Raw genomic sequence first — 20,542 nt, 5'->3', positions numbered from 1 at the left:
TTATCTTATATGGGGTCGGACGGTGCGAGGCCGTTTCATCTCGGCCGTCGAATGGCTCGTGAGATTCTCACAATCAAACGGTTAAAGCTAGAGCGGGCTCGCACGCCGCGACAATCCTCTGAACACGACCTCTTCTTCATCCTTGGTGAATTTTCCGCTCCTTACGGCAACTACCATAACTACTACAGACAGAAATTTATGGAGTTAGGCGACCAAGATCGAGGACACGGCGACATTAAAAACCTCTGCGCACTGCATTTGCATACCCCTTTCAAATTAAACTTTATTGTTGTCGACATTTATCAGTTTACTCAAATTCTGCAATTTTTTTGTTCTTCCGTGATCGCAATTACTCTCTCTTCCCGAACCCAACCAACCACGAACACGATCTGTTATCGCGGATCGCATTCCGGTCAACAGTCTCTCCGAAGAAATCGGTGAATCCGCTTCATAATCGAACCGAACTCGACGGAGGGGGTGTGTTTCTGGAGGAGATGGTGGGACCAGGAAGGCCTCAGTTCGTCCTGTTCGGCTCTTCCATAGTGCAGCTCAGCTACTGCAACGACGGCTGGGGTGCGATCCTCTCCGACGTCTACGCTCGTAAAGTAAAGCAAAAAAGATGCTCTTTTGATCCGTAAACTCTTCGTTTCGTTTGATTCGGGTTCGGTTTCGGAGAGTTTCGTCGCGTGAATATATATGTACACGTTTGTTTCTGCGCTTTTTGATGGCGTTCTGTGTCGGTAATTTGTCCGTACGCCGACCCATGATCTGACCATCTAAACATGTCGAATTCATAGTATTTGCTCATAGGTGGAATAATTTACCCGATCATCACAGGCTGATATAGTGCTGCGAGGATACTATGGATGGAACTCGCGCCGCGCCCTCCAGGTCCTCGATCAAGTTTTTCCAAAGGTAATATACAAGCATTTATCTCCTGGAAATTTTTTACGAACTAAGGGCTTCGGTTGTAGTGATTTGGAAAGTATTTTTCTTCAAAATGATTGCTTTCGTCGCTTGAAATAATTATTCGATTTTTTTTGTGGTTACCATTTGTATCTAAACATTTGTTCGAAGGATGAAAATATTTCGCTCATTTATTTTTGTAAGCGATAAAAAAGATCTTTTTCTTGAAGATATTATTTACATCACTCATTTTTCGCGAAACAAACGGAGTCTGAGCCAGGGGTGATATAGCGCCTCCTACAATCAAATGCTGTTTGTCTGATTACTTGTGCATTTTGTGCTTACCATGTCCTCGCGTTGCTTACGATGTGTCCAGCCTGGTAGAGGAAGTGGAAAATTTTTATAGGCATGTCTTATTTTAGAGCAAATGTGTGTCTTGGCAAAGGAGTGAAACCTGATGGATGATGCAGTGTGTACCTGGACTGTTCCTGTGCACATTAACAGTATCACCTTTCAAATGGTTCTCATCTGCGCTATGTTATGTTTGGAATTCGAAAGAGGCATGAGTCTGCTTGAGTGCATCCCTTCTCAAAGGCTCAGTTACTGAGCTTGCTTATGTAACATTAGACTGTGGGTCAGTTGTTTTCACATTTTTGGCTGTAGTATAGTCTTTGTTAGTCCTAAAGAATCTCAGCTGCATAGTTTAGGTACTTGCTAAAGGTGTCCTATATTGAACTTAGCTTTTCGAGAATATCTCTTCTGTTCCCTAAAGCCTGGTATTTGAACGGAAGAGTAAGCACAAAGAAGTGCAGTGCTCTAGGATGGTCATATGGACTTTCTCACTCCATAGTTCTAACTGGTGTGTTCTTCATTTATTTTTTTTCTAGGATGCAGCGGTACAGCCTTCCCTCATAATAGTTTATTTTGGTGGTAATGATTCAATGGGGCCTCACTCATCTGGCCTTGGCCCCCATGTACCTCTTCATGAGTATGTCGAAAACATGAGAACGATTGGAGAGCATCTCAAGGTACGTAATTTGCATCCCGAGATGCGATTGTGAGTGTTGAGGTTTATTTTGCCCTTGCATTTGGTGGGGGTTTGTGGTGACTGCAACAGTGCGGTAGTGTTTTGATGCCAGAACATGCTCTTTCTTTTCTTTTTAGTGCAACAGTGAATGTTATAGATGACAAGCTCTTTGAGGTTGTATAAATGTATACTATCTTGGTAAGATTTCGTTAATCATAAACTTGATGGTCCTATCTGTGAGAAGGCTTGCCAAGCTTCTCTGCTTTCATCAACGAGTGGTCCATGAAGGAAGAAATTCCGGCTTTTGATGTGCAGGAAGAAATAATACTTTCACAGGCATTTGATCTGAATTCTAGGACTATAAGATCTCATGAAATCATAAATCTGACAATCCTATCTGGGAGAATGGTCACCAAACTTCTCCTCTTTCATAATTGAGAGGTTGATCAAGAAAGAAATTTTGGCTTTTTTGCTCTGCTGAAGGAAAGAACGCTTTCATAAGCATTTGATCCTAGGATCTTTAGTCTATTCAGTATTCATTGCATTTTGAAGAGGCATTATACTATCTTATCAAGTGAATCATATTCTAATGGCTATTTATATACAGAGTCTTTCAGATACAACTCGAATTATATTTCTTAGCTGCCCTCCTGTCAACGAAGACAAAGTTCGTCAAAGCTCAAGGTACTGCTATGCATGGACAAATCTCCGGTTTTCTTACCAAATGTCAAATCTAATAGCATCTTTATCTTGAAATACAGTGGGTTTTTCAGTGAGCTAGTACGCACGAATGAGTTGTGTCAAATGTATTCAGAAGCATGTTTGAAGCTGTGCAAGGAGATTGGAGTGCCAGCTGTTGACCTTTTCAATGCAATACAGAGAAGGCCTGATTGGCTCAACACATGCTTTACGTATGTCCAGCGGCCATACTCACTGTTCTTCATGCAGTCAACTGTATTTTCCCATCATGTTTACACTGCATGCTATTATTGGCATTAAGCTAAAGTTGCAGTCAGCTCATACTGCTGAATACACATCATGAATTTGGACCATCTTGGTAAATCATGAGTCCTGATTGTACAGATCATTGGTTTGTGAAGCATGACACCGTGTCAAATTTTAGGCACAATCATCTGTCAACTTCCATCGCTTTCTTGTCCAGATTGAAGATTATATCACATCAATGCGTCGAAAGTGAAAAAGTTTTCTATTCTTCTTCACAGGGACGGTGTCCATTTAGCTGCTGAGGGCAGCAAGGTGGTAGTGGAGGAGATACTGAAGGTGCTTAAGGAAGCAGAATGGAAGCCGTCTCTGCATTGGAAGTCCATGCCTACTGAATTCGCAGAGGACTCGCCATATGATCTCGTCGCTGCAGATGGAAAAACAACATTGAATCCATCGGAATGGACATTCCACAGGGCAATCCAGTGGGATTAGGTGGCTGAAAAGTCTCATGCATGCACCATCCATATTTACCGGAAAGGTGCAATGGCAACGAGAAGAAGGAATTGAGAATGGTATGTCTAACAGATGCTGTAGGGTACTGCACAGATGAAGTATGTTCCTGATTTTTTTTTCCTGATCATCTTCTTTTCAATTATCGCCATCATGCCATGATTCGACGGCCTAAGATCAAATTGTTTTGATCAATTGACCTGAGGTTAGCGATTGTAATATTGACAAAACGCTTGGCAATTGAAATGTAATCGGAGGATTCGTTCTACATCAGGCTACTCTTAGGAGGAGACATTCTATGTATTGTGCAACTGCTGGAGGTAGCATACCCGAAGATCGCGAATGTTGCAATTGGCGTCTCTTATGTTGTCTTGAAACTTCCCAATCCTTCAAAGAAACTGAAGAGTGGCGAACCCGGGTTTCCATCTGCCTAGGCTGATCGATACATAGATGTTATTGAGTGACCTCCATTCAATAAGCTCTACTTGATCTCTATCCTACCTCTGTATAAAACTGCTTATGAAAGAAATCTGTTCTTGCGTGCTCTTGGAGTGGTATAGTCCATACTGAACCGATTCAGATAGATTGAAGTGAATGAAGAAATGAAATCAGAGTGGGGTCCGAATGTTTCGGAAAGATGAGTCAACAGGATCTTTTTCGATTGATTAGCCTTTTTGCAAGAGGGTGACTGCAAAATGATATGTGATTCATCCCCAATTAAACCTTTTCTAGACAAGGTAGACTTTTTAAATAGCGCTCATTTATGCATGGAAGTGTTTTCATTTTCTCAAATAAAGTTTGGAATGGATATTGTCTCAAATAAAGATTTGAAGTGTCCTCATTATTTCACGGAAGAATTTACAGCGCCCTTATTATCTCAAGTAAGGGCTTGAAATGAATCTTTTTTTTAAATAAAGATCTAAAGTGGCCATAAAAGCCACAAATAAGGACCCGGCCTGTAGGATAGTCGAGGGCATTTTCATCTTCTATTTTTTGAATTTTTTTCCCTTTTTCCGTTTTTACTTTTCTTTTTGCTAGTGGCCACTAGTGATGCTCGAAGAGAGTTGGGCGATTGTCTCCCTCGCTGGCCACAAGCAAGGCCAACAACCTCGCCTAGAGGGGGCCATTTGGGCCCGTGGGCCCGGAACCGGCCCGTTGACCGGGCCCACGGTTCCGGAAACGTGGGAACCGGCCCGGAACCGGCGGTTAATAAAGTTTGGAATGGATATTGTCTCGAATAAAGATTTGAAGTGTCCTCATTATTTCACGGAAGAATTTACAGCGCCCTTATTATCTTAAGTAAGGGCTTGAAATGAATCTTTTTTTTAAATAAAGATCTAAAGTGGCCATAAAAGCCACAAATAAGGACCCGGCCTGTAGGATAGTCAAGGGCATTTTCATCTTCTATTTTTTGAATTTTTTTCCCTTTTTCCGTTTTTACTTTTCTTTTTGCTAGTGGCCACTAGTGATGCTCGAAGAGGGTTGGGCGATTGTCTCCCTCGCTGGCCACAAGCAAGGCCAACAACCTCGCCTAGAGGGGGCCATTTGGGCCCGTGGGCCCGGAACCGGCCCGTTGACCGGGCCCACGGTTCCGGAAACGTGGGAACCGTCCAAAAAAAAAAAAGTGGGCCCGGGGGCAGAGAGCCCAACGGCTCTCCGCCCCTAGGCCCCCCCTCCCCCCCCCCTTTGGGCCGTTGGCAACGGCTCTTTGGCCGTTGCTTTGGATAAAAAAAAAATTAAAAATTAAAAATGATTCTTGCCTATAAATGCATATGCTTCCCCTTTCATTTTTGTCACAAATTCTCCGAACAATCTCTCAAATTCTCTCCCAAATCCTCTCAAATCGCTCAAATTCTCCCAATTCTCTCAATCCCGACTCAATTCTCTCAATCGGATTTCCGATCAATTCTCTCAAAAATGGCAAGTGGAAGCGAAAATGCCGACAAGGGCAAGATGGCTATGGGAGATTCCGAGTATCGCATTCCTGAATATGATCCTCGTGAGTATGCAAGTTGGGAAGACGACGACGATAATATCAACTATGTCCCGATTCCGAACGTCGAGCACATCCCAACACAAGAAAGTCTTCATCCTCTCACTAGTATCGAAGAAACGTCAACGGCAAATGAGCCGAAACGGAAGGGCCGAGATAATACATCGGACTTGTGGCTACACTTCGACAAGGTACGTGATGAAGTCGAAGGTAAGTATAATGTAAAATGTAAATATTGTTCGCAAACATATAAATTCACGAAAGGAGACGGCTACGGAACATTCCGTCGGCATTTGACGAAAAAACATCCAACGCAAGCGGGGATCGACAATACGCAACAACAAATTTCCGGGTACGCCACTTCTAAGCCTCATCCTTTATTTCGTTTCACCGAAGCACTTTATAAACAAACATTAGGTGAATATGTTGCCCTTGATCATGTTCCGTTTAATACTGGTGAAAATTTTAATATGAAATATTTGATAAATACTACGTTGGTTCCGCAAGCGCCAACTATTCCAAAAAATACTCTTAAACGCGAAGTTTTTCATCTTTATAAAAAAGGAAAAAAATCTTTAGCAAAATTTTTTGCGGAATTCAATGGACGTGTGCATATAGGTAGCGATATTTGGAGTGATCCTTGGCAAATTCATTCTTATATGAGTGTCACGTGTCATTGGATAGATGACAATTGGATGATTCAAAAAAGACTTATTGCATTCCGAGTTTTTGATGAAAGCCATTCGGCTCATAATATTTATAGAATAATTAGGCAAGTTTTAGAAGAATATAATTTAATAAATAAAGTATTTTCAATTGGTTTTGATAATGCCGCCGCAAATACCGCTTCTATTCCCGAATTAGAAAATATTTGCAAACCCACTTTTGGCGGACAATTTTTTTACATTAGATGTGCTTGTCATGTTTTAAATTTATGTGTACAAAATGGTTTACGAACTCTTGACACTTTTCTCGCCCCAATAAAAAGTGCAATTAAATTTTTATGGAGTCGTCCCCAATGTATGAAATCATGGGGAAAATTTTGTAAACAAAATGGGAGAAGGGCAAGAAGATTTCCAAAAGATATTCCGACTCGTTGGAATTCTACGTACGAGTTGCTTCGGCAAACTTTTAAATATAAAGATTTATTATGTATGTTTATTTCACAAAATATTCCCGAAATTACTTTACTTCCTCAACATTGGGACGTTTGCAAGAAAATTTTAGATATTTTAAAAATTTTTAATGATGCTACTAAGACTTTATCTGGTATTTATTATCCTACAACGCATTTATTTTTAATAGAGTGTGTTAATATTAGTAGTGTTTTTAGTGAATATGAAAATGATACCGAATTAGGTCAAACTATTTTAGTAATGCGAGAAAAATGGTTGCATTATTATTTGCAAATTCCTCTTGTCTATTTAGTTGGTATTGTTTTTGATCCACGTATTAAATTAGACGGTTTACAAGATTATTTGAATGTGTATTATCATGATTGTTTACATTTGGATGATTCAATAGATATTTCAAATAAATTATGACATGTTAAAGAATCTATAGTAGGATTATATGGAGAATTTTGTAGTAGATATGGTTTAAGTGATTACGGATCTTTACAATCTTCGCCTCACGTAGCGAAGGTGGTAGTTCACTTAGTAGATGGTATAATATGCTTAAGAGTAGGCAAAAAAAACAAAAAGGGGCAACAAGTAGTATTTCTGAATTAGAAAAATATTTAACCACTCAATTTGAGTTTCGTGATGCAGAACATAGTACTGATTTCAAAATCCAGAAGTGGTAGAAGAGTCACCAAATCGAGTATCCAGTTCTCGCCCTCATCGCTCGTCAAATATTAGCAACCCATTCTTCAACGGTTGCGATTGAACAAGCATTTAGTTCCGGAGGATTAATTTTGGACTCTCGCCGTTCAAGATTAAGCCCGGACTCTGTGGAAGCTCAAGCTTGTGTCGGCGATTGGACGAGGGCGAAATATCGACACCAAGAGTTAGATCGTGAACACGAATTTTTTAGCGATGATGTTGGAGATACCACCGCCACGGGTACCACAACGGGTAGCGACGATTGACGATGAGGTAAGTTGGGGTTCTCAAAGGTAAAAGAACTACATGGGCTTTGATTCTTCTATCCCCAAGAAGATATGTAGGCGCTTAATGATAATTCATTAAGTTCAAGCCCATTCCTTCTTTTTTTTTTTCCCCATATTTTATTACAATGTACAATTTAATCGTATTTTATAATTTATAATTTATTATATTTATTTTATTATTTATTATTTTAAAAATTATTATTAAAAAGGAATCGGAATGAACCGGCGGTTCCGAATCGGAACTGGAACCGGCCCGGAACCGCCATTATACACGGCCGGTTCCGGTTCCACCTTTTCGTGGAACCGAAACCGCCGGTTCCACCGAACCGGCCGTGACTAACCTCGCCCGGGCATAACCTCGCTTGGGCAGAGTCGATCTTGCCCAACCCCTCGCCCAAGCACGGCCGGCCCTACCCAAGAGCCCTCTCTGGGCATCGTCGATGGCCGACCACCAAAGAAAAGAAAAGTAAAAACAAGAAACTAAAAAATAAAATAAAATAATAAAACACGAAAATGCCCTTTACCATCCCGAAGATCAAGCCATAATTTGCGACCGGCATGATCACTTCATGCATTTATGTGAAATAATGTCCACTTCATATCTTTATTTGTGATAATGATAATACTTTAGGTCATTATTTGAGATAATATCCACTTGAGGTTCTCATTTGAAAAAAAATGAAGACATTTCATACATTTATGTGAAATTTTTTTTCAAAAATAATTATGCGTGATTGCGATGACTTCCTCCATGGTCAAAGATTTCGAGTAGAGAAACTTGAATGAGAAATATTGTCCAATTGACTTAAACAAGTCGAGATCATTCATGTCAAAGTCAACCCCTTGTCGCCTTATGGCCTAATCCGTGTCTATCTTTCGTGATTTTTTCAATGTACTATGTACAAAAACCACGTCAAAACTATTTGACATCCTAATTTCTTTTTTTTTTCCTCCTATTTTTGGAGACCAAAAAAATGCCACCCAAGCTCTTAAGGACCCCAAAAAAAATATAATTAGGACCCTGTTTATTCTTTCCCCCCCTATTTTTGGGTTGGAAAATCGCTACCCAGTAATACAAATTTCATTAGCCGGGAGACGCAGTTAAACGACATGTCGTTTTGCTTGAAGTGGCCCTCGGGAACGTCGGGGGTTATTTCTGGGAGTCGAGATATTTTTAGCGGGAGGAGAGAGAGGTGGAACACTTTTTGTCGCTGTGGCACACTCGTCCAATAGAACGCCCCCATTAGATATTTTCGTTTTCTCGTCTCATAACCCAACCCCACTCGCAGCCACGGCGCGTCCTTTTTTTCACTCAGGACCACAATCCTTCCACCTAATTTTTGGTCTAGAAAATCTTTACCCACTCGCACGCGCTCTTTCCGGCGAGTACATTCAGCCTCGCCCCCCAACCCCCCAATCCCATAAATAAATAAAAAAAAGATCTCTCTCTCTATGGAAATATCAAAAGTAAGAAGAAGAAGAAGGAGAAATGTCAGCCCAAGCTTCGCCGCCGGAGTGACGACCAGACCGCTCGATTCCTCCTCCGCCGCCGAATCGAGCATGGACGAAGCCACCGCCAACCAGCACCACCGCCGCTGCCTGTCCTCCGCCAAGCCCAACCCCTCCACCGTCACCACCGCCACCACCGCGCTCATCGCCGACCTGCTGAAGGACTGCTCCGACGCCGAAGACGCCCTCGAGTGCGACCCCGAGGTGTGGGAGTTGCTCAGCAAGAGCTTCAGGCAGGTCCAGGCCGTGCTCGACCGCAACCGCGCGCTGATTCAGCAGGTGAACGAGAATCACCAGTCCAAGACCGCCGACAACATGGTCAAGAATGTGGCTCTGATTCAGGAAATCAACCAGAACGTGTCGAAGGTGGTGTCGCTGTACTCCGATCTCTCTTCGAATTTCTCCTCCGCATTTCACCAGCGAGAGACGAGCGGTGCCGACCCTGCGTCCAACGAAAGCAGTCCCGAATCGTGAGCCCTCTCTCTCGATTGGATGGAAATTTTTCTGGAGGAATGAAGGTTGGTGCTTAGCTAATGAGACTTTTGAGTGTCTTGGGAGTAAAAATCATAATTGCTTCGTGTTTGAGTCTTCTGTGTTTGGGTCTTGAGTCCATCGCTATGTGTCGTCCCTCTCGTCTTGTTGTCGGTGATGGAGAAAAACTCTGGGATGTTCGCTGTGTCGTGGTTCTGCTTTGTAACTGTTGTTTCTAGTAATCGTGAACTTAAAAATTGATAAAATAAAAATTGGTGCACAACGAACTCAGCTATTAAGAAGATGCAGGGAAATTTTGATCGGAGTGTACGCAGTAAGGGTATAGTTTTATCTAGTTTTTTGCAGATACTAGGCAATAGAACGATTTGATTTTGGAGGTTTAAATTGCTTTTGAAGTCAGCTCCTTTACCATAGATTGAGTTGCACAGTGATCAAAGGAAGCAATCTGAGTTCTGTCAATCAGTTTAAAATAAGTATTACGAAATGATGCAGGATTTGGAGCCTTTAGTTTCAGGCTTCTGGGTTTGTGGGTCTCCAGCTCAAGTATGCTGGCAGATTTTTCTGATTTCTCAATATGATTTGATCCCTACCACTTGATAAAGAGCTTAAGAACAATACGCTATAGGTGTTTCTTTAACTGTAGTACATAATACACATGATTAAGTTTTTCTTGGTTATTGGAAGCTGTTTGGAGACAGCTCTTTGAAGATTCTACGCTCGTCATGGTAACTGACTTAAAGTAATGTGTGGATGGATTTTGTCTGTGGATATTGTGATTCTTGAGAGGCCCTCCTTCACGTGATTAGGTTTCCTGATATGAAATGCCCAATCCCTTTAATAGGTGTTGTGTAATGTTTGGTTGTCTGGGGGTAGCTCAATCGCTATGTATTGGTTTCTACTACCAGTCAGAAATGCAGGTTGCGATGTACTTTGGTTAATTAAAACAATGCTTTCTCTGTTAAGTCCTTTAGATCAAGGATGAATCCAAAACCACACATAATGGAAACTAAGAATCTCTAGTCCTCAATCCTCACCATCAATATCTTATGGTAATACTCTCCGCTGGAATCTTAACTTGTCTCAGTCCTATATCTGCTATCAGATTGCATTAAGATTCCAGTCTTCAATGAAACAGAATGAAAGCAGGAAATTGATATGCCATAGTAGCTGCAACAGAAGTCGTGACTATGATTGTCCTTCACTACCAGTGCAGTTTCTTGAAAAGGAGGAGTGGAAAGTGAAAATTGCAGATCCATAGCAAATTAGGATAATGGACTGCCTGGTGTGAGCTGTCTGGTTCTTCATGTGCTTCTCACGTTACTGGAGTGATCTTGTGATAACATCTCTGGACTGAAGCATCACTCTCATTTTGTTATGATAGACAGGCCATCACTTATGATGAAAGTGTCACTAGCATCCTGCAGGTTTATGCTAAAAAAACTGTGAAGGCATTGTGGACAATGTCATTCCAAATGATAGGATTAGCAGTTGTTATGTGGAAGAATCATGAAGCGATGTTGTGTACCTAGCTATGTTAAAAATATCCTGGTTTTATTTCCGTATCTGACTCTTGAACTGACCTCAATATCTTAGCACTCCATAGGTTTGTAGCATGTGGTATAAGCTTGGGTAATTACAAATGCATGGGCCATCCATGAGGGAAGTCTTTCTTCCACTTGGTAATTAATCTCATTCATCTATTTTTGGCAAGAACATGATACCTTCACAATGCCTATTCAGATCTCACCACTTGAGAAGGATGTCGGTCAGCATTGAGAAGCCCCTTCACATAGATAACCAAGTTTTTGACATTCCTGCTCCAGGGCAATGCGTTGAACATAAGCATATGTCCAGCAGGAGAACTCTCTCTCTCTCTCTCTCTCTCTCTCTCTCTCTCTCTCTCTCACGCACGCACGCACGCACGCGCGCTCGCGCGCAATCGTGAGCCCTCTCTCTCGATTGGATGGAAATTTTTCTGGAGGAATGAAGGTTGGTGCTTAGCTAATGACACTTGTGAGTGTCTTGGGGGTAAAAATCATAATTGCTTCGTGTTTGAGTCTTCTGTGTTTGGGTCTTGAGTCCATCACTCTGGTTGTCCCTCTAGTCTTGTTGTCAGTGATGGAGAAAAACTCTGGGATGCTCGCTGTGTCGTGGTTCTTCTTTGTAACTGTTGTTTCTAGTAATTGTGAACTTGAAATTGATACAATAAAAATTGCTGGACAATGAACTCAGCTTTTAAGAAGATGAAGGGAAATTTTGATCGGAGTGTATGTAGTAAGGTTATAGTTTTTTCTAGTTTTTGCGGATACTAGGCAATAGAACAATTTGATATTGGAGGGTTAAATTGCTTTTGAAGTCAGCTCCTTTACTATAGATTGAGTTGCACAGTGATCAAAGGAAGCAATCTGAGTTTGTCAATCAGGTTAAAATAAGTATTAGGAAATGATGCAGGATTTGGAGCCTTTAGTTTCAGGCTTCTGGATTTGTGGGTCTCTAGCTCAAGTATGCTGGCAGATTTTTCTGATTTCTCAATATGATTTGATTCCAACCACCCAATAAAGAGCTTAAGAACAATACACAATAGGTGTATGTTTAACTGAAGTACATACTACACATGTTTAGGTTTTTCTTGGATATTGGAAGCTGTTTGGAGAGAGCTCTATGTAGATCCTGTGCTTATCATGATAACTGACTTGAAGTAATGGGTGGATGGATTTTATCTGTTGATATTGTGATTCTTGAGAGGCCCTCCTTCACGTGATTAGGTTTCCTGATATGAAACGCCCAATCCCTTTAATAGGTGTTGTGTGATGTCTAGTTGTCTGGGGTAGCTATATTGCTATGTATTGGTTTCTACTACTAGTCAGAAATGCAGGTTGTGATCTACTTTGGTTAATTAAAACAATGCTTTCTCTGTGAAGTCCTTTAGATTATGGATGAAGCCTTAACCACATAATGGAAACTAAGAATCTCTAGTCCTGAATCGTCATCATTGGTATCTTTATGATAATACTCTCCGCTGGAATCTTAACTCGTCTTAGTCCTAGATCTGCTATCAAATCCCATTAAGATTCCAGACTTCAATGAAATGGAATGAAAGCGGGAAATTGATTCGATATTGTAGCTGCAAACCAAAGTCGTGACTATGATTGTGCTTAACTACAGGGGCAGTTTCTTGTAAAGGAGGAGTGGAAAGTGAAAATTGCAGAATCCATAGCAAATTAGGATAGACTAGGTGTGGACTGCCTGGTGTGAGCTATCTGGTTCTTCATGTGCTTCTCACGTTACTCGAGTGGTCTTGTGATAAGATCTCCATACTGAAGCATCAGTCTTATTTTGATACGATAGACAGGCCATCACTTATGATGAAAGCGTCACTGGCATCCTGAATGTTTACGCTCAAAACACTGTAAATACATCTGTATAGAATGTCATTCCAAATGATAGGATAAGCAGGTGTTATGTGGAAATGTAATGAAGTGAGGTTGGGTACCCAGCTTCGTTTGAAAGATCCTGGTTATATTTCCATATCTGACTCTTGGACTGACCTTAATATCTCAACACTCCGGAGGTTTGTAGTTGCATGGGCCATCCATGAGGGAAGTCTTTCTTCTGCTTGGTAATTAATCTCATTCATCTATGGTTGGCAAGACCACGATACCTTCACAATGCCTGTTCGGATCTTACCACTTGAGAAGGATGTAGGTCAGGACTGAGAAGTCCCTTCACTTAGATAACCATGTTTTTGACATTCCCGCTCCTGGGCGATGCGATGTACATAAGCATATGTGCAGCAGGAGAACTCTCTCTCTGTCTCTCTCACAAAATGATGCAGAAGAACAGGTAGACAAAATTTGGCTGTGTTTTGGCCATGACGCAGAGAATTTTGCTCAAATGTGCTCTTGATATAGAGAACTAGTTCTTGGTTTATTTCATTGTGGCCATGGGCAAGTGGACGGATCTTTGGGTTTGGTTTGACTGAGCCTATGTAATGGGGGTCCACTAAAAAAGTAGTTAATTCTTGGGAGGTGGTAGGTCCATGCTAATTCATTTTTGCACATTGAGATCGTTGATGTCGATAGTGGTACTTATGGTCATTTTCGCTGTTATTCATCTACAATTCGAATTTAATGCACATGAGATATTTCTTAGTCGATTCTTTGCTATTGAAGGTCCAGTTGCCTTGGGTTTGCAAATTAGGGTGACTATGTCTAGGGGTTGGCACGAGCAGATTCACTCTCCGGCTTCCATATTGTTCGTAGGTGTTGATTTCGTCAGATATGCTGGGCAAGGACAGATGGATTGCGCTCTAGGATGGCTATCGCCCTGCTTTGATCTGATGTAAAGAGCTCAATCTGTTCTAGCTGTCTTACTTGTATTCATATACTTGCTATGTTGCTTCGGTATAAATCTCACGCTATAGGATGTAACCCTGTAATTTCTCACATCCGTTCTCAACTTAGGGCCTCATCTCCCAGTGATGACCCCGTTGTCATTGGTCATAAGCCCTGATCGTTTGTAGCTGTCTTGTGATAGCCACTGCTTTGGCGATTGGGTTAGTGGATGGATTCTCCAATTCTTTATCGGCATGAGGGTGCGTATTTGCACGATCTTTGCTCTCCTTGAGAGCAATATTCTCGCATGTATAAGTTCATGTCAATGGAAAGAAAGGGTGTCGTCACTGCAATTTAACTTCTTAAGCGGCTTCGGAGTGCAGTTCTTGTATGTCCCAATGAGTTTGAACTAGCTTTTCTCGAGTCTGATGGGTATATCCTTAACTCAATTGGTAGTTGGATCAGTGGCACGATGTAGTTCTGCTCCACCAACATACTTGCCAGTTCATTAGAAGTTTCTTTCTGCGCAACTGCTGCTTTAGCTGTTTCGGGCCCGTCTATCTAACAGTCCGGTGTTTTCTTCAATTCAGGATATTTTCCGCTAACGCGATTGTGACGCTGTGGAAACGAGGTAAACAGAAATGTTAAAGAAAGCCGAGTCCACAGCATGAGTCCCAACATCCAATTTGCGAAAACAAATAAACTTTTCTCAATTTACAAATCAAAGGCAGAAGGACACTAGAAGTGTCGAAATTTTTGTATGGTACTTATTTTGGTGTTAATTTTTTTTTTTATCACTGAAGTGTCAATTTTTTTTTAAAAAAAATTGATTATTTGAGTGTCCACTATGGCAAGCTTTGTCGGAAATCTTACGTGGCTTGTTGGAGGATCCAAGTCAGCGATAAAAAGAAAGCTAAAATTTTTAAAAAATAAATAATAAAAAATGGTTTTTTAGCTTGTTTTTCTGCTTAATTTAATTTTTAAAATTATTTTTAAAATTTAAAAGTCCACGTGACCTGACTTTTTTAAAAAAATTGTTGCATAATATTAAAAAATTAATAATAAATACCACATAATCAGTTAGCTAAAATCTCTTGCCATTAGCATTTAAGTGATCATTTTTTTCTCTAATTTGATACTTAATTGAGCCAGCGAAAAAATTTTGATACAAAAATGAGCGCCATATACAAATTTTGACACTTCTAATGTCACTCTGCCACAAATCAAGTAATGGTCCTAGAACCATGCAAAACCACTCTCAATGTCCACTGAACATTTTTTTGTTTACCAGAACTCTTTTGTTTTTGTCTATCATTTTCAGAAACATTGTTTCCAGTTGGTACATTGTTATCACTCGTTGCAAATATCGTGCTGTTGGCATAAGTTTTTCCTCATTCATTCAGCGGGAAAGACATTAATCAAATGAGATTCTTCACAGATGACTCGCTTCCCATTTGGATAATGGATTGAAGATCTTGAATTAATCTAAAAGGAGAAAAACATCATTTGCTCTCCAGTTTTAAGAACAAAAATTCAGACTCAGAGCAGTTCTCTCTATTCATGGCCTCTATGATCTATCCAAGCTCTTTCAAGTATGTCCCAATGTCCAATCGACGAGCTTGCCTCGCGCTTTCTTCACCATAAAAAAACTTCTTATGCATCAAAACAGGGCATGATGCCTGAGCCCTACATTCGTGTTGAATAAGCTATGAGGTCAAACTTGTCAAGTGCAATCTCGAGCGAAGTGCTCATAGAGCTAATTCTCCGCTGTCTGAAATGACAACAATACTTTTGGGTTTGCCGCTCTGTCTCCCTTCAGCCTCAATCTTGTGGACAACATCCATTCCAGACAGCACCTTCCCAAACACAACATGGCGGCCATCCAACCTACGAGAGATTGCAAGAGAGTTCAAAGCCTTGGATATTAGTTTGTGATCAACCTAACAACTCAAAAGTTTGCCAAAAGAGCTTAGATTAACTAGATTATGAAGATAATCCATGATGAAGTTGCCAAGATGTTAGTAGGCATTATTAGCACATTTTCCCCTTATAAGGTCTCAGATTAAGCCAACAACAGCCTCGAACTCATTCAAATCATGGTAACATCTCCAACAGTAACAGCAATGAGCTGAATGTCCCATCAATTAGGTGACAAAGTTGCTTATCAAAGAAATGAGAAAAGGAAGACAGTCAATTACCAGGTAGTTGCCACAGTGGTAATGAAAAATTGTGACCCATTCATGTCTGGCCCAGCATTTGCCATCGAAAGGCGCCCTGTTACAAGGTAGAGAATTAAACCACTATATGTTCTTATTCATGTGTCGCAGCTCAAGAAATTAACTTCAGGGTTACTACAAACTTTTTCGCAATTCTTTGGAAAGCACTAGGAAGTCCAATTATACAAATACCTGCATCTGTATGCTTCAGTTTGAAGTTTTCATCAGAAAATTTGTTCCCGTAGATCGACTCTCCTCCTCTCCCATCTCCACTAGTGAAGTCACCGCCCTGAATCATAAAGCTAGGAATGATCCTGTGGAATTGGCTCCCTTTGTAATACAGGGGCTTCCCACTCTTTCCATTCCCTTTCTCCCCTGCAATAAGACTAATAACAATCAAGGAAAGACATTCCGACAAGCACAGGCAGGAAGTAACAACTTAGGGATACCTCTCTCTCCTCTATACATGTATGATTCTTTCTTATTATTAGTTTGTAGAGAAATCATTCAGCAAAAAGCCAATTCCTCTTCCTTCAACTTGGTCAAGAGTGTTGAGGGGTTTAAAGGAAATTAAAAAAGGAAGCAGATGTCACTTGGCTACCCGTGCAAAGAGCTCGAAAGTTTTCTGCACAACAAAGATGTAGAGCAAGTGAGAAAAATGCGAAATAAGATTTCGACATATAATTCATGACATTGTGAAGCATAGCGCAAATAGGTGCTTACCAACTGTTTTGGGGACAGTTTTGCCAAAGAGTCCCATGACAATACGACCTGGAGTCATACAAACCATAGTGAAGTCAGATCCTTCTGCCGCAGAAATTCAAAATTTAAGTTTTAGCAGCAGAAGATGGATTCATATCCAGAAGCTAAAATCAGGCTCTTAATCATTCTCAAGAGCATAGCACAACAGATGGGTGCCAATTCTTAAATATAAAACTATGGACATTACGAACAATCATAACAACCAGAATGCGCTCATTGCCAAATGGAACGTCCCAAAAGGTAAACAAGCTGGCTCACCAAAGATTTGACTAACTTGAGGACGATAACTACCCCAACGAGAAGATTTCTATGCACAAGAGACGGGTGCGGATCCTTAATTAAAAGCAAGAGATATAATGACCAATCATAACAACCAGAAAGCGCACATTGCCAAATCCAGCATTCCCAAAAGGAAAAGAAACTGGCTCGCCAAAGATTTGACTAACTCGAGAACAATAACCACACCAAGGAAAAGATTTCTATGAAAGGATGTCTATCACAATCAGTTCTTACTTGTTACTGATTTCTGTACATAGAAAGGAGAATGTCCATACACCAAATTCTAGCTCAACCATTTCCAATTTGACGATAATACGTGCTATTGAATTAGTACAGCATTCAGAATCTGTTCAGCCATGAACTTATCTTGTACAGAGTGCATACCCACTGGTTTTCCTCCAATCTCAACATCGAAATAAACCTTGTGAGTCAGTTCTTCCAAATCGCCTGGCTTCTTCTTATCCTGCAAACAAGAACAACATCATTTTCATCACTGATTCTCTCTCGCACTCAGTCAGTAGCCGACCACAAGAAAAAAAAAAAGGCACACTTTATCATAATGATCAAATCACGACATCTCTCGACAAAATGGGATCAATAACGATCTACTTAGACGCAAAAAATTACCACACCAACTTTGCGATGAACAAGTTTCGGATCAGATGAAGCTCCAGCATCGCTCAATCGGTTCTATATGGACAAACAGCGAGTCAAAGTTTCAGAATTATCCGGAGGAGAAAAGTGGGCGATTTGGGTCGAGGTTGAGCTTTGAATCACCTGAATGAGAGCTAGGGTTCCGAACAAGACCAAAATCCACGCCATCGTAATTGTGGCCCATCTCGTCCTTGTCGCGATGGCCATTCCAATTCCGCACTCCTCTGCTTAAAATCCCTGTCTTTTTCCCCGTAGTTCGTCGAAACTCACGGAGAAGGAGAGTGCCGGCTTTGTGGGCGTGTCTTCTCCGTCTCTTCTCTGCGCTTGATGATGGTCAATGGTCAATGGTCAGCCATGAGCGAGGCTCGAGTTCGTTTGCTCAGCTAGTCAGCTGCTCCTCTTTTGTGTTCGCTGCGTACTGTTTGAGCGTGTCCTCGTTTTTTCGACCAAAACGGAGAACGACGTAGATGTATCAGGCCGGGCCGACCCGGCCCATGGCCGTCGTGCCTGACTTTAATAGTGTCGTGGCCGGCCTGGCCCATTAAAATGGTGGGCCATGCCTGATGGCCCGTGTCTGGCCGTGCTCGTACCTTCAACTAGCGGTGTCAATGGGCCGGGTCTCGGCCAAGGCCCGAAACTAAACAGTACCTAGCCCGGCCCCGCCCGAGCTGGCCCGAGTCCGAATTACATTTGCCCCAACTCTTTGGGCCGGGTTGGGTTCTTTTTTTTTCTTTTTTTTTTTTCGAAATAAAAAACATTTGACAAGCCCATCGAATGAAAGAATACAAAAAATGAAAAATGAAAAATGAAAAGAAAATAAATTAAAAAGAAAATGCGAGTGTAAAAAAAAATCGAAGCTGGCCCGGCCCGAGCCTTACCGGACAAGATCGAAGCCCAACCCGAAAAAGCTAAAAAATTAGGTGAATTTTTGGGCAGGACCGGGTTGGGTTGGCTCGGCTCGGGCTATTTTGACACCCCTACCTTCAACTATGATGCTTCCAAGGTCAAAAAATTTCAAATAAGGGCTTGCGGTGAATCTTGTTTTAAATAAAGATATGAAGTGCCATTATTATTTCAAAGAAAGACATGGCCAAATGTATTTTCGTCATTTACTCTTTTTTTTTTATTGTTTTTCCTTTTTTCTTTCTTTTTTTCATTTACAAAGAAAAAAATAGGAAAAAAAAATTTTAAGAAAATGACAATAATGCCCTTGCTCAGATCCTTTTTTGAAACAATGATGGCACTTTAGGTTCTTATTCAAAATAAGGTTTACTTTAAAATCTTATTTGAGAAAATAAGTACACTTTAAGTTTTTATTTGAAATTTTCCCTAAAATAATTAACTCGCCATTGTCGCCGCCGCCATAATTGGCGGTGGTTTTCCCAAGTGGTTTCAAGTCCCTCTTGATCACAAGTTCGAAATGCCCTCGCTTGCTTCTCAGCAACCTTGGTCGAATAGGTTCAACCAAAACATAGAGTAAGCGTTAACAAAGTAGCAAGGGTAACGGTGATGAGCTCGCTTGAAATGAGTAGTAGTTTATGGCTCGCACCGAAATTCTAGCGCGGATGCACAATTTATACGGTAATATTTGGGTCGTCACTAAAATGGGTGTATGCGACTGCTTTTAATCGGTTCGACGTTACCATTATAAGCAAATATGAAAGGGGATACCGTGAAATGAACGAAATCTTATGAATTGTAAACCCGAAATCTATAAGTCCAGCATTGTTGCGTTCAGACTTGTTCTAGACATTCACTCCACCAGATTTACTTAAATTGTAATTCATCTCGATCTAGTCCTTGGCTGGCTACACTTTTCAACGTGTACGGATCCAGAGTCAGATTCATCTTTTTCACCATATAGCTACTGTCCGGTCATTACGACGGAGAACAATATGAAATTATAGTCCATGGATCTAATTTGATCAAAAAGGTTGACTGATCAAAAAGGTTGACGACACGTGCAGATGGCTAAGACATTTTCGAATCCAAAGGATAATAAAAAGAATGACTAATGCTCGTCGCTAATGGTCCAAATGTGCATAGTATTTCCATGTTCCCAAATCAGGGTTGACTGTGAAAGATAATCTCATGAAATCGGAAACCTTCGCGTTTGATTTACCCATCGAGCTTTTTAACGCGCAATACTCTGTTGCGAAAAACAAATAATCGTACACTGAATTAAACAAAATGACCGAGATGAATTAGACACCGGATTTGGTTAGTTCGATAGGTATGACATGGGAAGAGCAGTAGGGGATTTCACTATACACTAGAGATTACAACCACGCTTTAATTTTTGGCGATTCTAATTACATTCGCTAACTCATGCAATGGTTAGTCGTCACAATACCTCGCTAAACAATCTCCCGTAATCCTACCACAAGAAATCGGCTCGAACACTCATCTCTTGGCTGCAACTCATGACGAGGATTCATTTCTTATGCATGTACATGTATGGATATTTTGATCCAAAAATAGAAATGTCCATTTATAAAACCTACTCAAATTTGGAAATGGGAGTGACGGGTTCATTTCCTATTTTGGGTCGGTAATGACTAGGGGTGTGCAATCGGACCGGATTTACCCAGGGCCTGGATCGGACCACCTGAAAAATAGGATCGGGAATCTGTTCCTGTTCAAACCGATCCGGGAATCGATTTCACTTTTTGGTGAATGGTTGAAACCGGTGCGGTTCCCGATTCTAGGTGGAGACCCACCCGGACCGATTTTAGCTACTCTTTTAAAAAAAGAAATTCTAGCCTCATTTGTCAGCCTTGCCTCCCCTCCTTTGTTTCATGTTTT

General features: G+C 41.0%; 3 protein-coding genes across 5 annotated transcripts; 2 read left to right on the top strand and 1 right to left on the bottom strand.

The window, feature by feature from the left end:
• Window positions 1-361: 361 nt before the first annotated feature.
• LOC115748223 (GDSL esterase/lipase CPRD49) lies at window positions 362-3,678 on the top strand. Of its 2 annotated transcripts, XM_030684679.2 has the most exons (7): window positions 362-605; window positions 838-915; window positions 1,794-1,934; window positions 2,541-2,617; window positions 2,695-2,844; window positions 3,157-3,379; window positions 3,435-3,678. In XM_030684679.2, exons 1-6 carry the CDS (start codon window positions 495-497, stop codon window positions 3,368-3,370), a joined length of 771 nt encoding a protein of 256 aa, XP_030540539.1. In that variant the 5' UTR covers window positions 362-494; the 3' UTR covers window positions 3,371-3,379; window positions 3,435-3,678. The 2 variants fall into 2 exon arrangements, with proteins under 2 accessions (XP_030540539.1, XP_030540538.1); XM_030684678.2 differs by having other exon boundaries at window positions 3,157-3,678.
• A 5,228-nt stretch (window positions 3,679-8,906) lies between these two features.
• On the top strand, window positions 8,907-14,179 carry LOC115748224. 2 transcript variants are annotated; one of them, XM_048283743.1, is made up of 2 exons: window positions 8,907-9,518; window positions 13,671-14,179. In XM_048283743.1, the coding sequence occupies exon 1, from the start codon at window positions 8,944-8,946 to the stop codon at window positions 9,472-9,474; it is 531 nt and encodes a 176-aa protein (XP_048139700.1). In that variant the 5' UTR covers window positions 8,907-8,943; the 3' UTR covers window positions 9,475-9,518; window positions 13,671-14,179. The 2 variants fall into 2 exon arrangements, with proteins under 2 accessions (XP_048139700.1, XP_030540541.1); XM_030684681.2 differs by having other exon boundaries at window positions 13,665-14,179.
• A 1,167-nt stretch (window positions 14,180-15,346) lies between these two features.
• Window positions 15,347-18,140, bottom strand: LOC115748234 (peptidyl-prolyl cis-trans isomerase CYP19-4-like). Its single transcript, XM_030684701.2, has 8 exons — window positions 17,861-18,140; window positions 17,711-17,773; window positions 17,468-17,546; window positions 16,766-16,813; window positions 16,644-16,667; window positions 16,235-16,417; window positions 16,025-16,100; window positions 15,347-15,713 (listed from the first exon to the last, which is right to left on the bottom strand). Exons 1-8 carry the CDS (start codon window positions 17,942-17,944, stop codon window positions 15,575-15,577), a joined length of 696 nt encoding a protein of 231 aa, XP_030540561.1. The 5' UTR covers window positions 17,945-18,140; the 3' UTR covers window positions 15,347-15,574.
• Between the last annotated feature and the right edge of the window lie 2,402 nt (window positions 18,141-20,542).

Source organism: Rhodamnia argentea, chromosome 8 (assembly GCF_020921035.1).
Source record: "Rhodamnia argentea isolate NSW1041297 chromosome 8, ASM2092103v1, whole genome shotgun sequence".
Taxonomy (NCBI): domain Eukaryota; kingdom Viridiplantae; phylum Streptophyta; class Magnoliopsida; order Myrtales; family Myrtaceae; genus Rhodamnia; species Rhodamnia argentea.
Note: the sequence above shows the minus strand (reverse complement) of the source record. Positions and strands in the feature narration are given on the sequence as shown.

Coding starts and splice junctions, on each gene's coding strand:
- LOC115748224 (XM_048283743.1), top strand. CDS start 8,944: ATGGAAATATCAAAAGTAAGAAGAAGAAGAAGGAGAAATGTCAGCCCA.
- LOC115748223 (XM_030684679.2), top strand. CDS start 495: ATGGTGGGACCAGGAAGGCCTCAGTTCGTCCTGTTCGGCTCTTCCATA. Junction 606..837: donor CCGACGTCTACGCTCGTAAA/GTAAAGCAAAAA, acceptor CGATCATCACAG/GCTGATATAGTGCTGCGAGG. Junction 2,845..3,156: donor TGGCTCAACACATGCTTTAC/GTATGTCCAGCG, acceptor TCTTCTTCACAG/GGACGGTGTCCATTTAGCTG.
- LOC115748234 (XM_030684701.2), bottom strand. CDS start 17,944: ATGGCCATCGCGACAAGGACGAGATGGGCCACAATTACGATGGCGTGG. Junction 17,774..17,860: donor GAACCCTAGCTCTCATTCAG/GTGATTCAAAGC, acceptor TTGTCCATATAG/AACCGATTGAGCGATGCTGG. Junction 16,814..17,467: donor GATTGGAGGAAAACCAGTGG/GTATGCACTCTG, acceptor GTATGACTCCAG/GTCGTATTGTCATGGGACTC.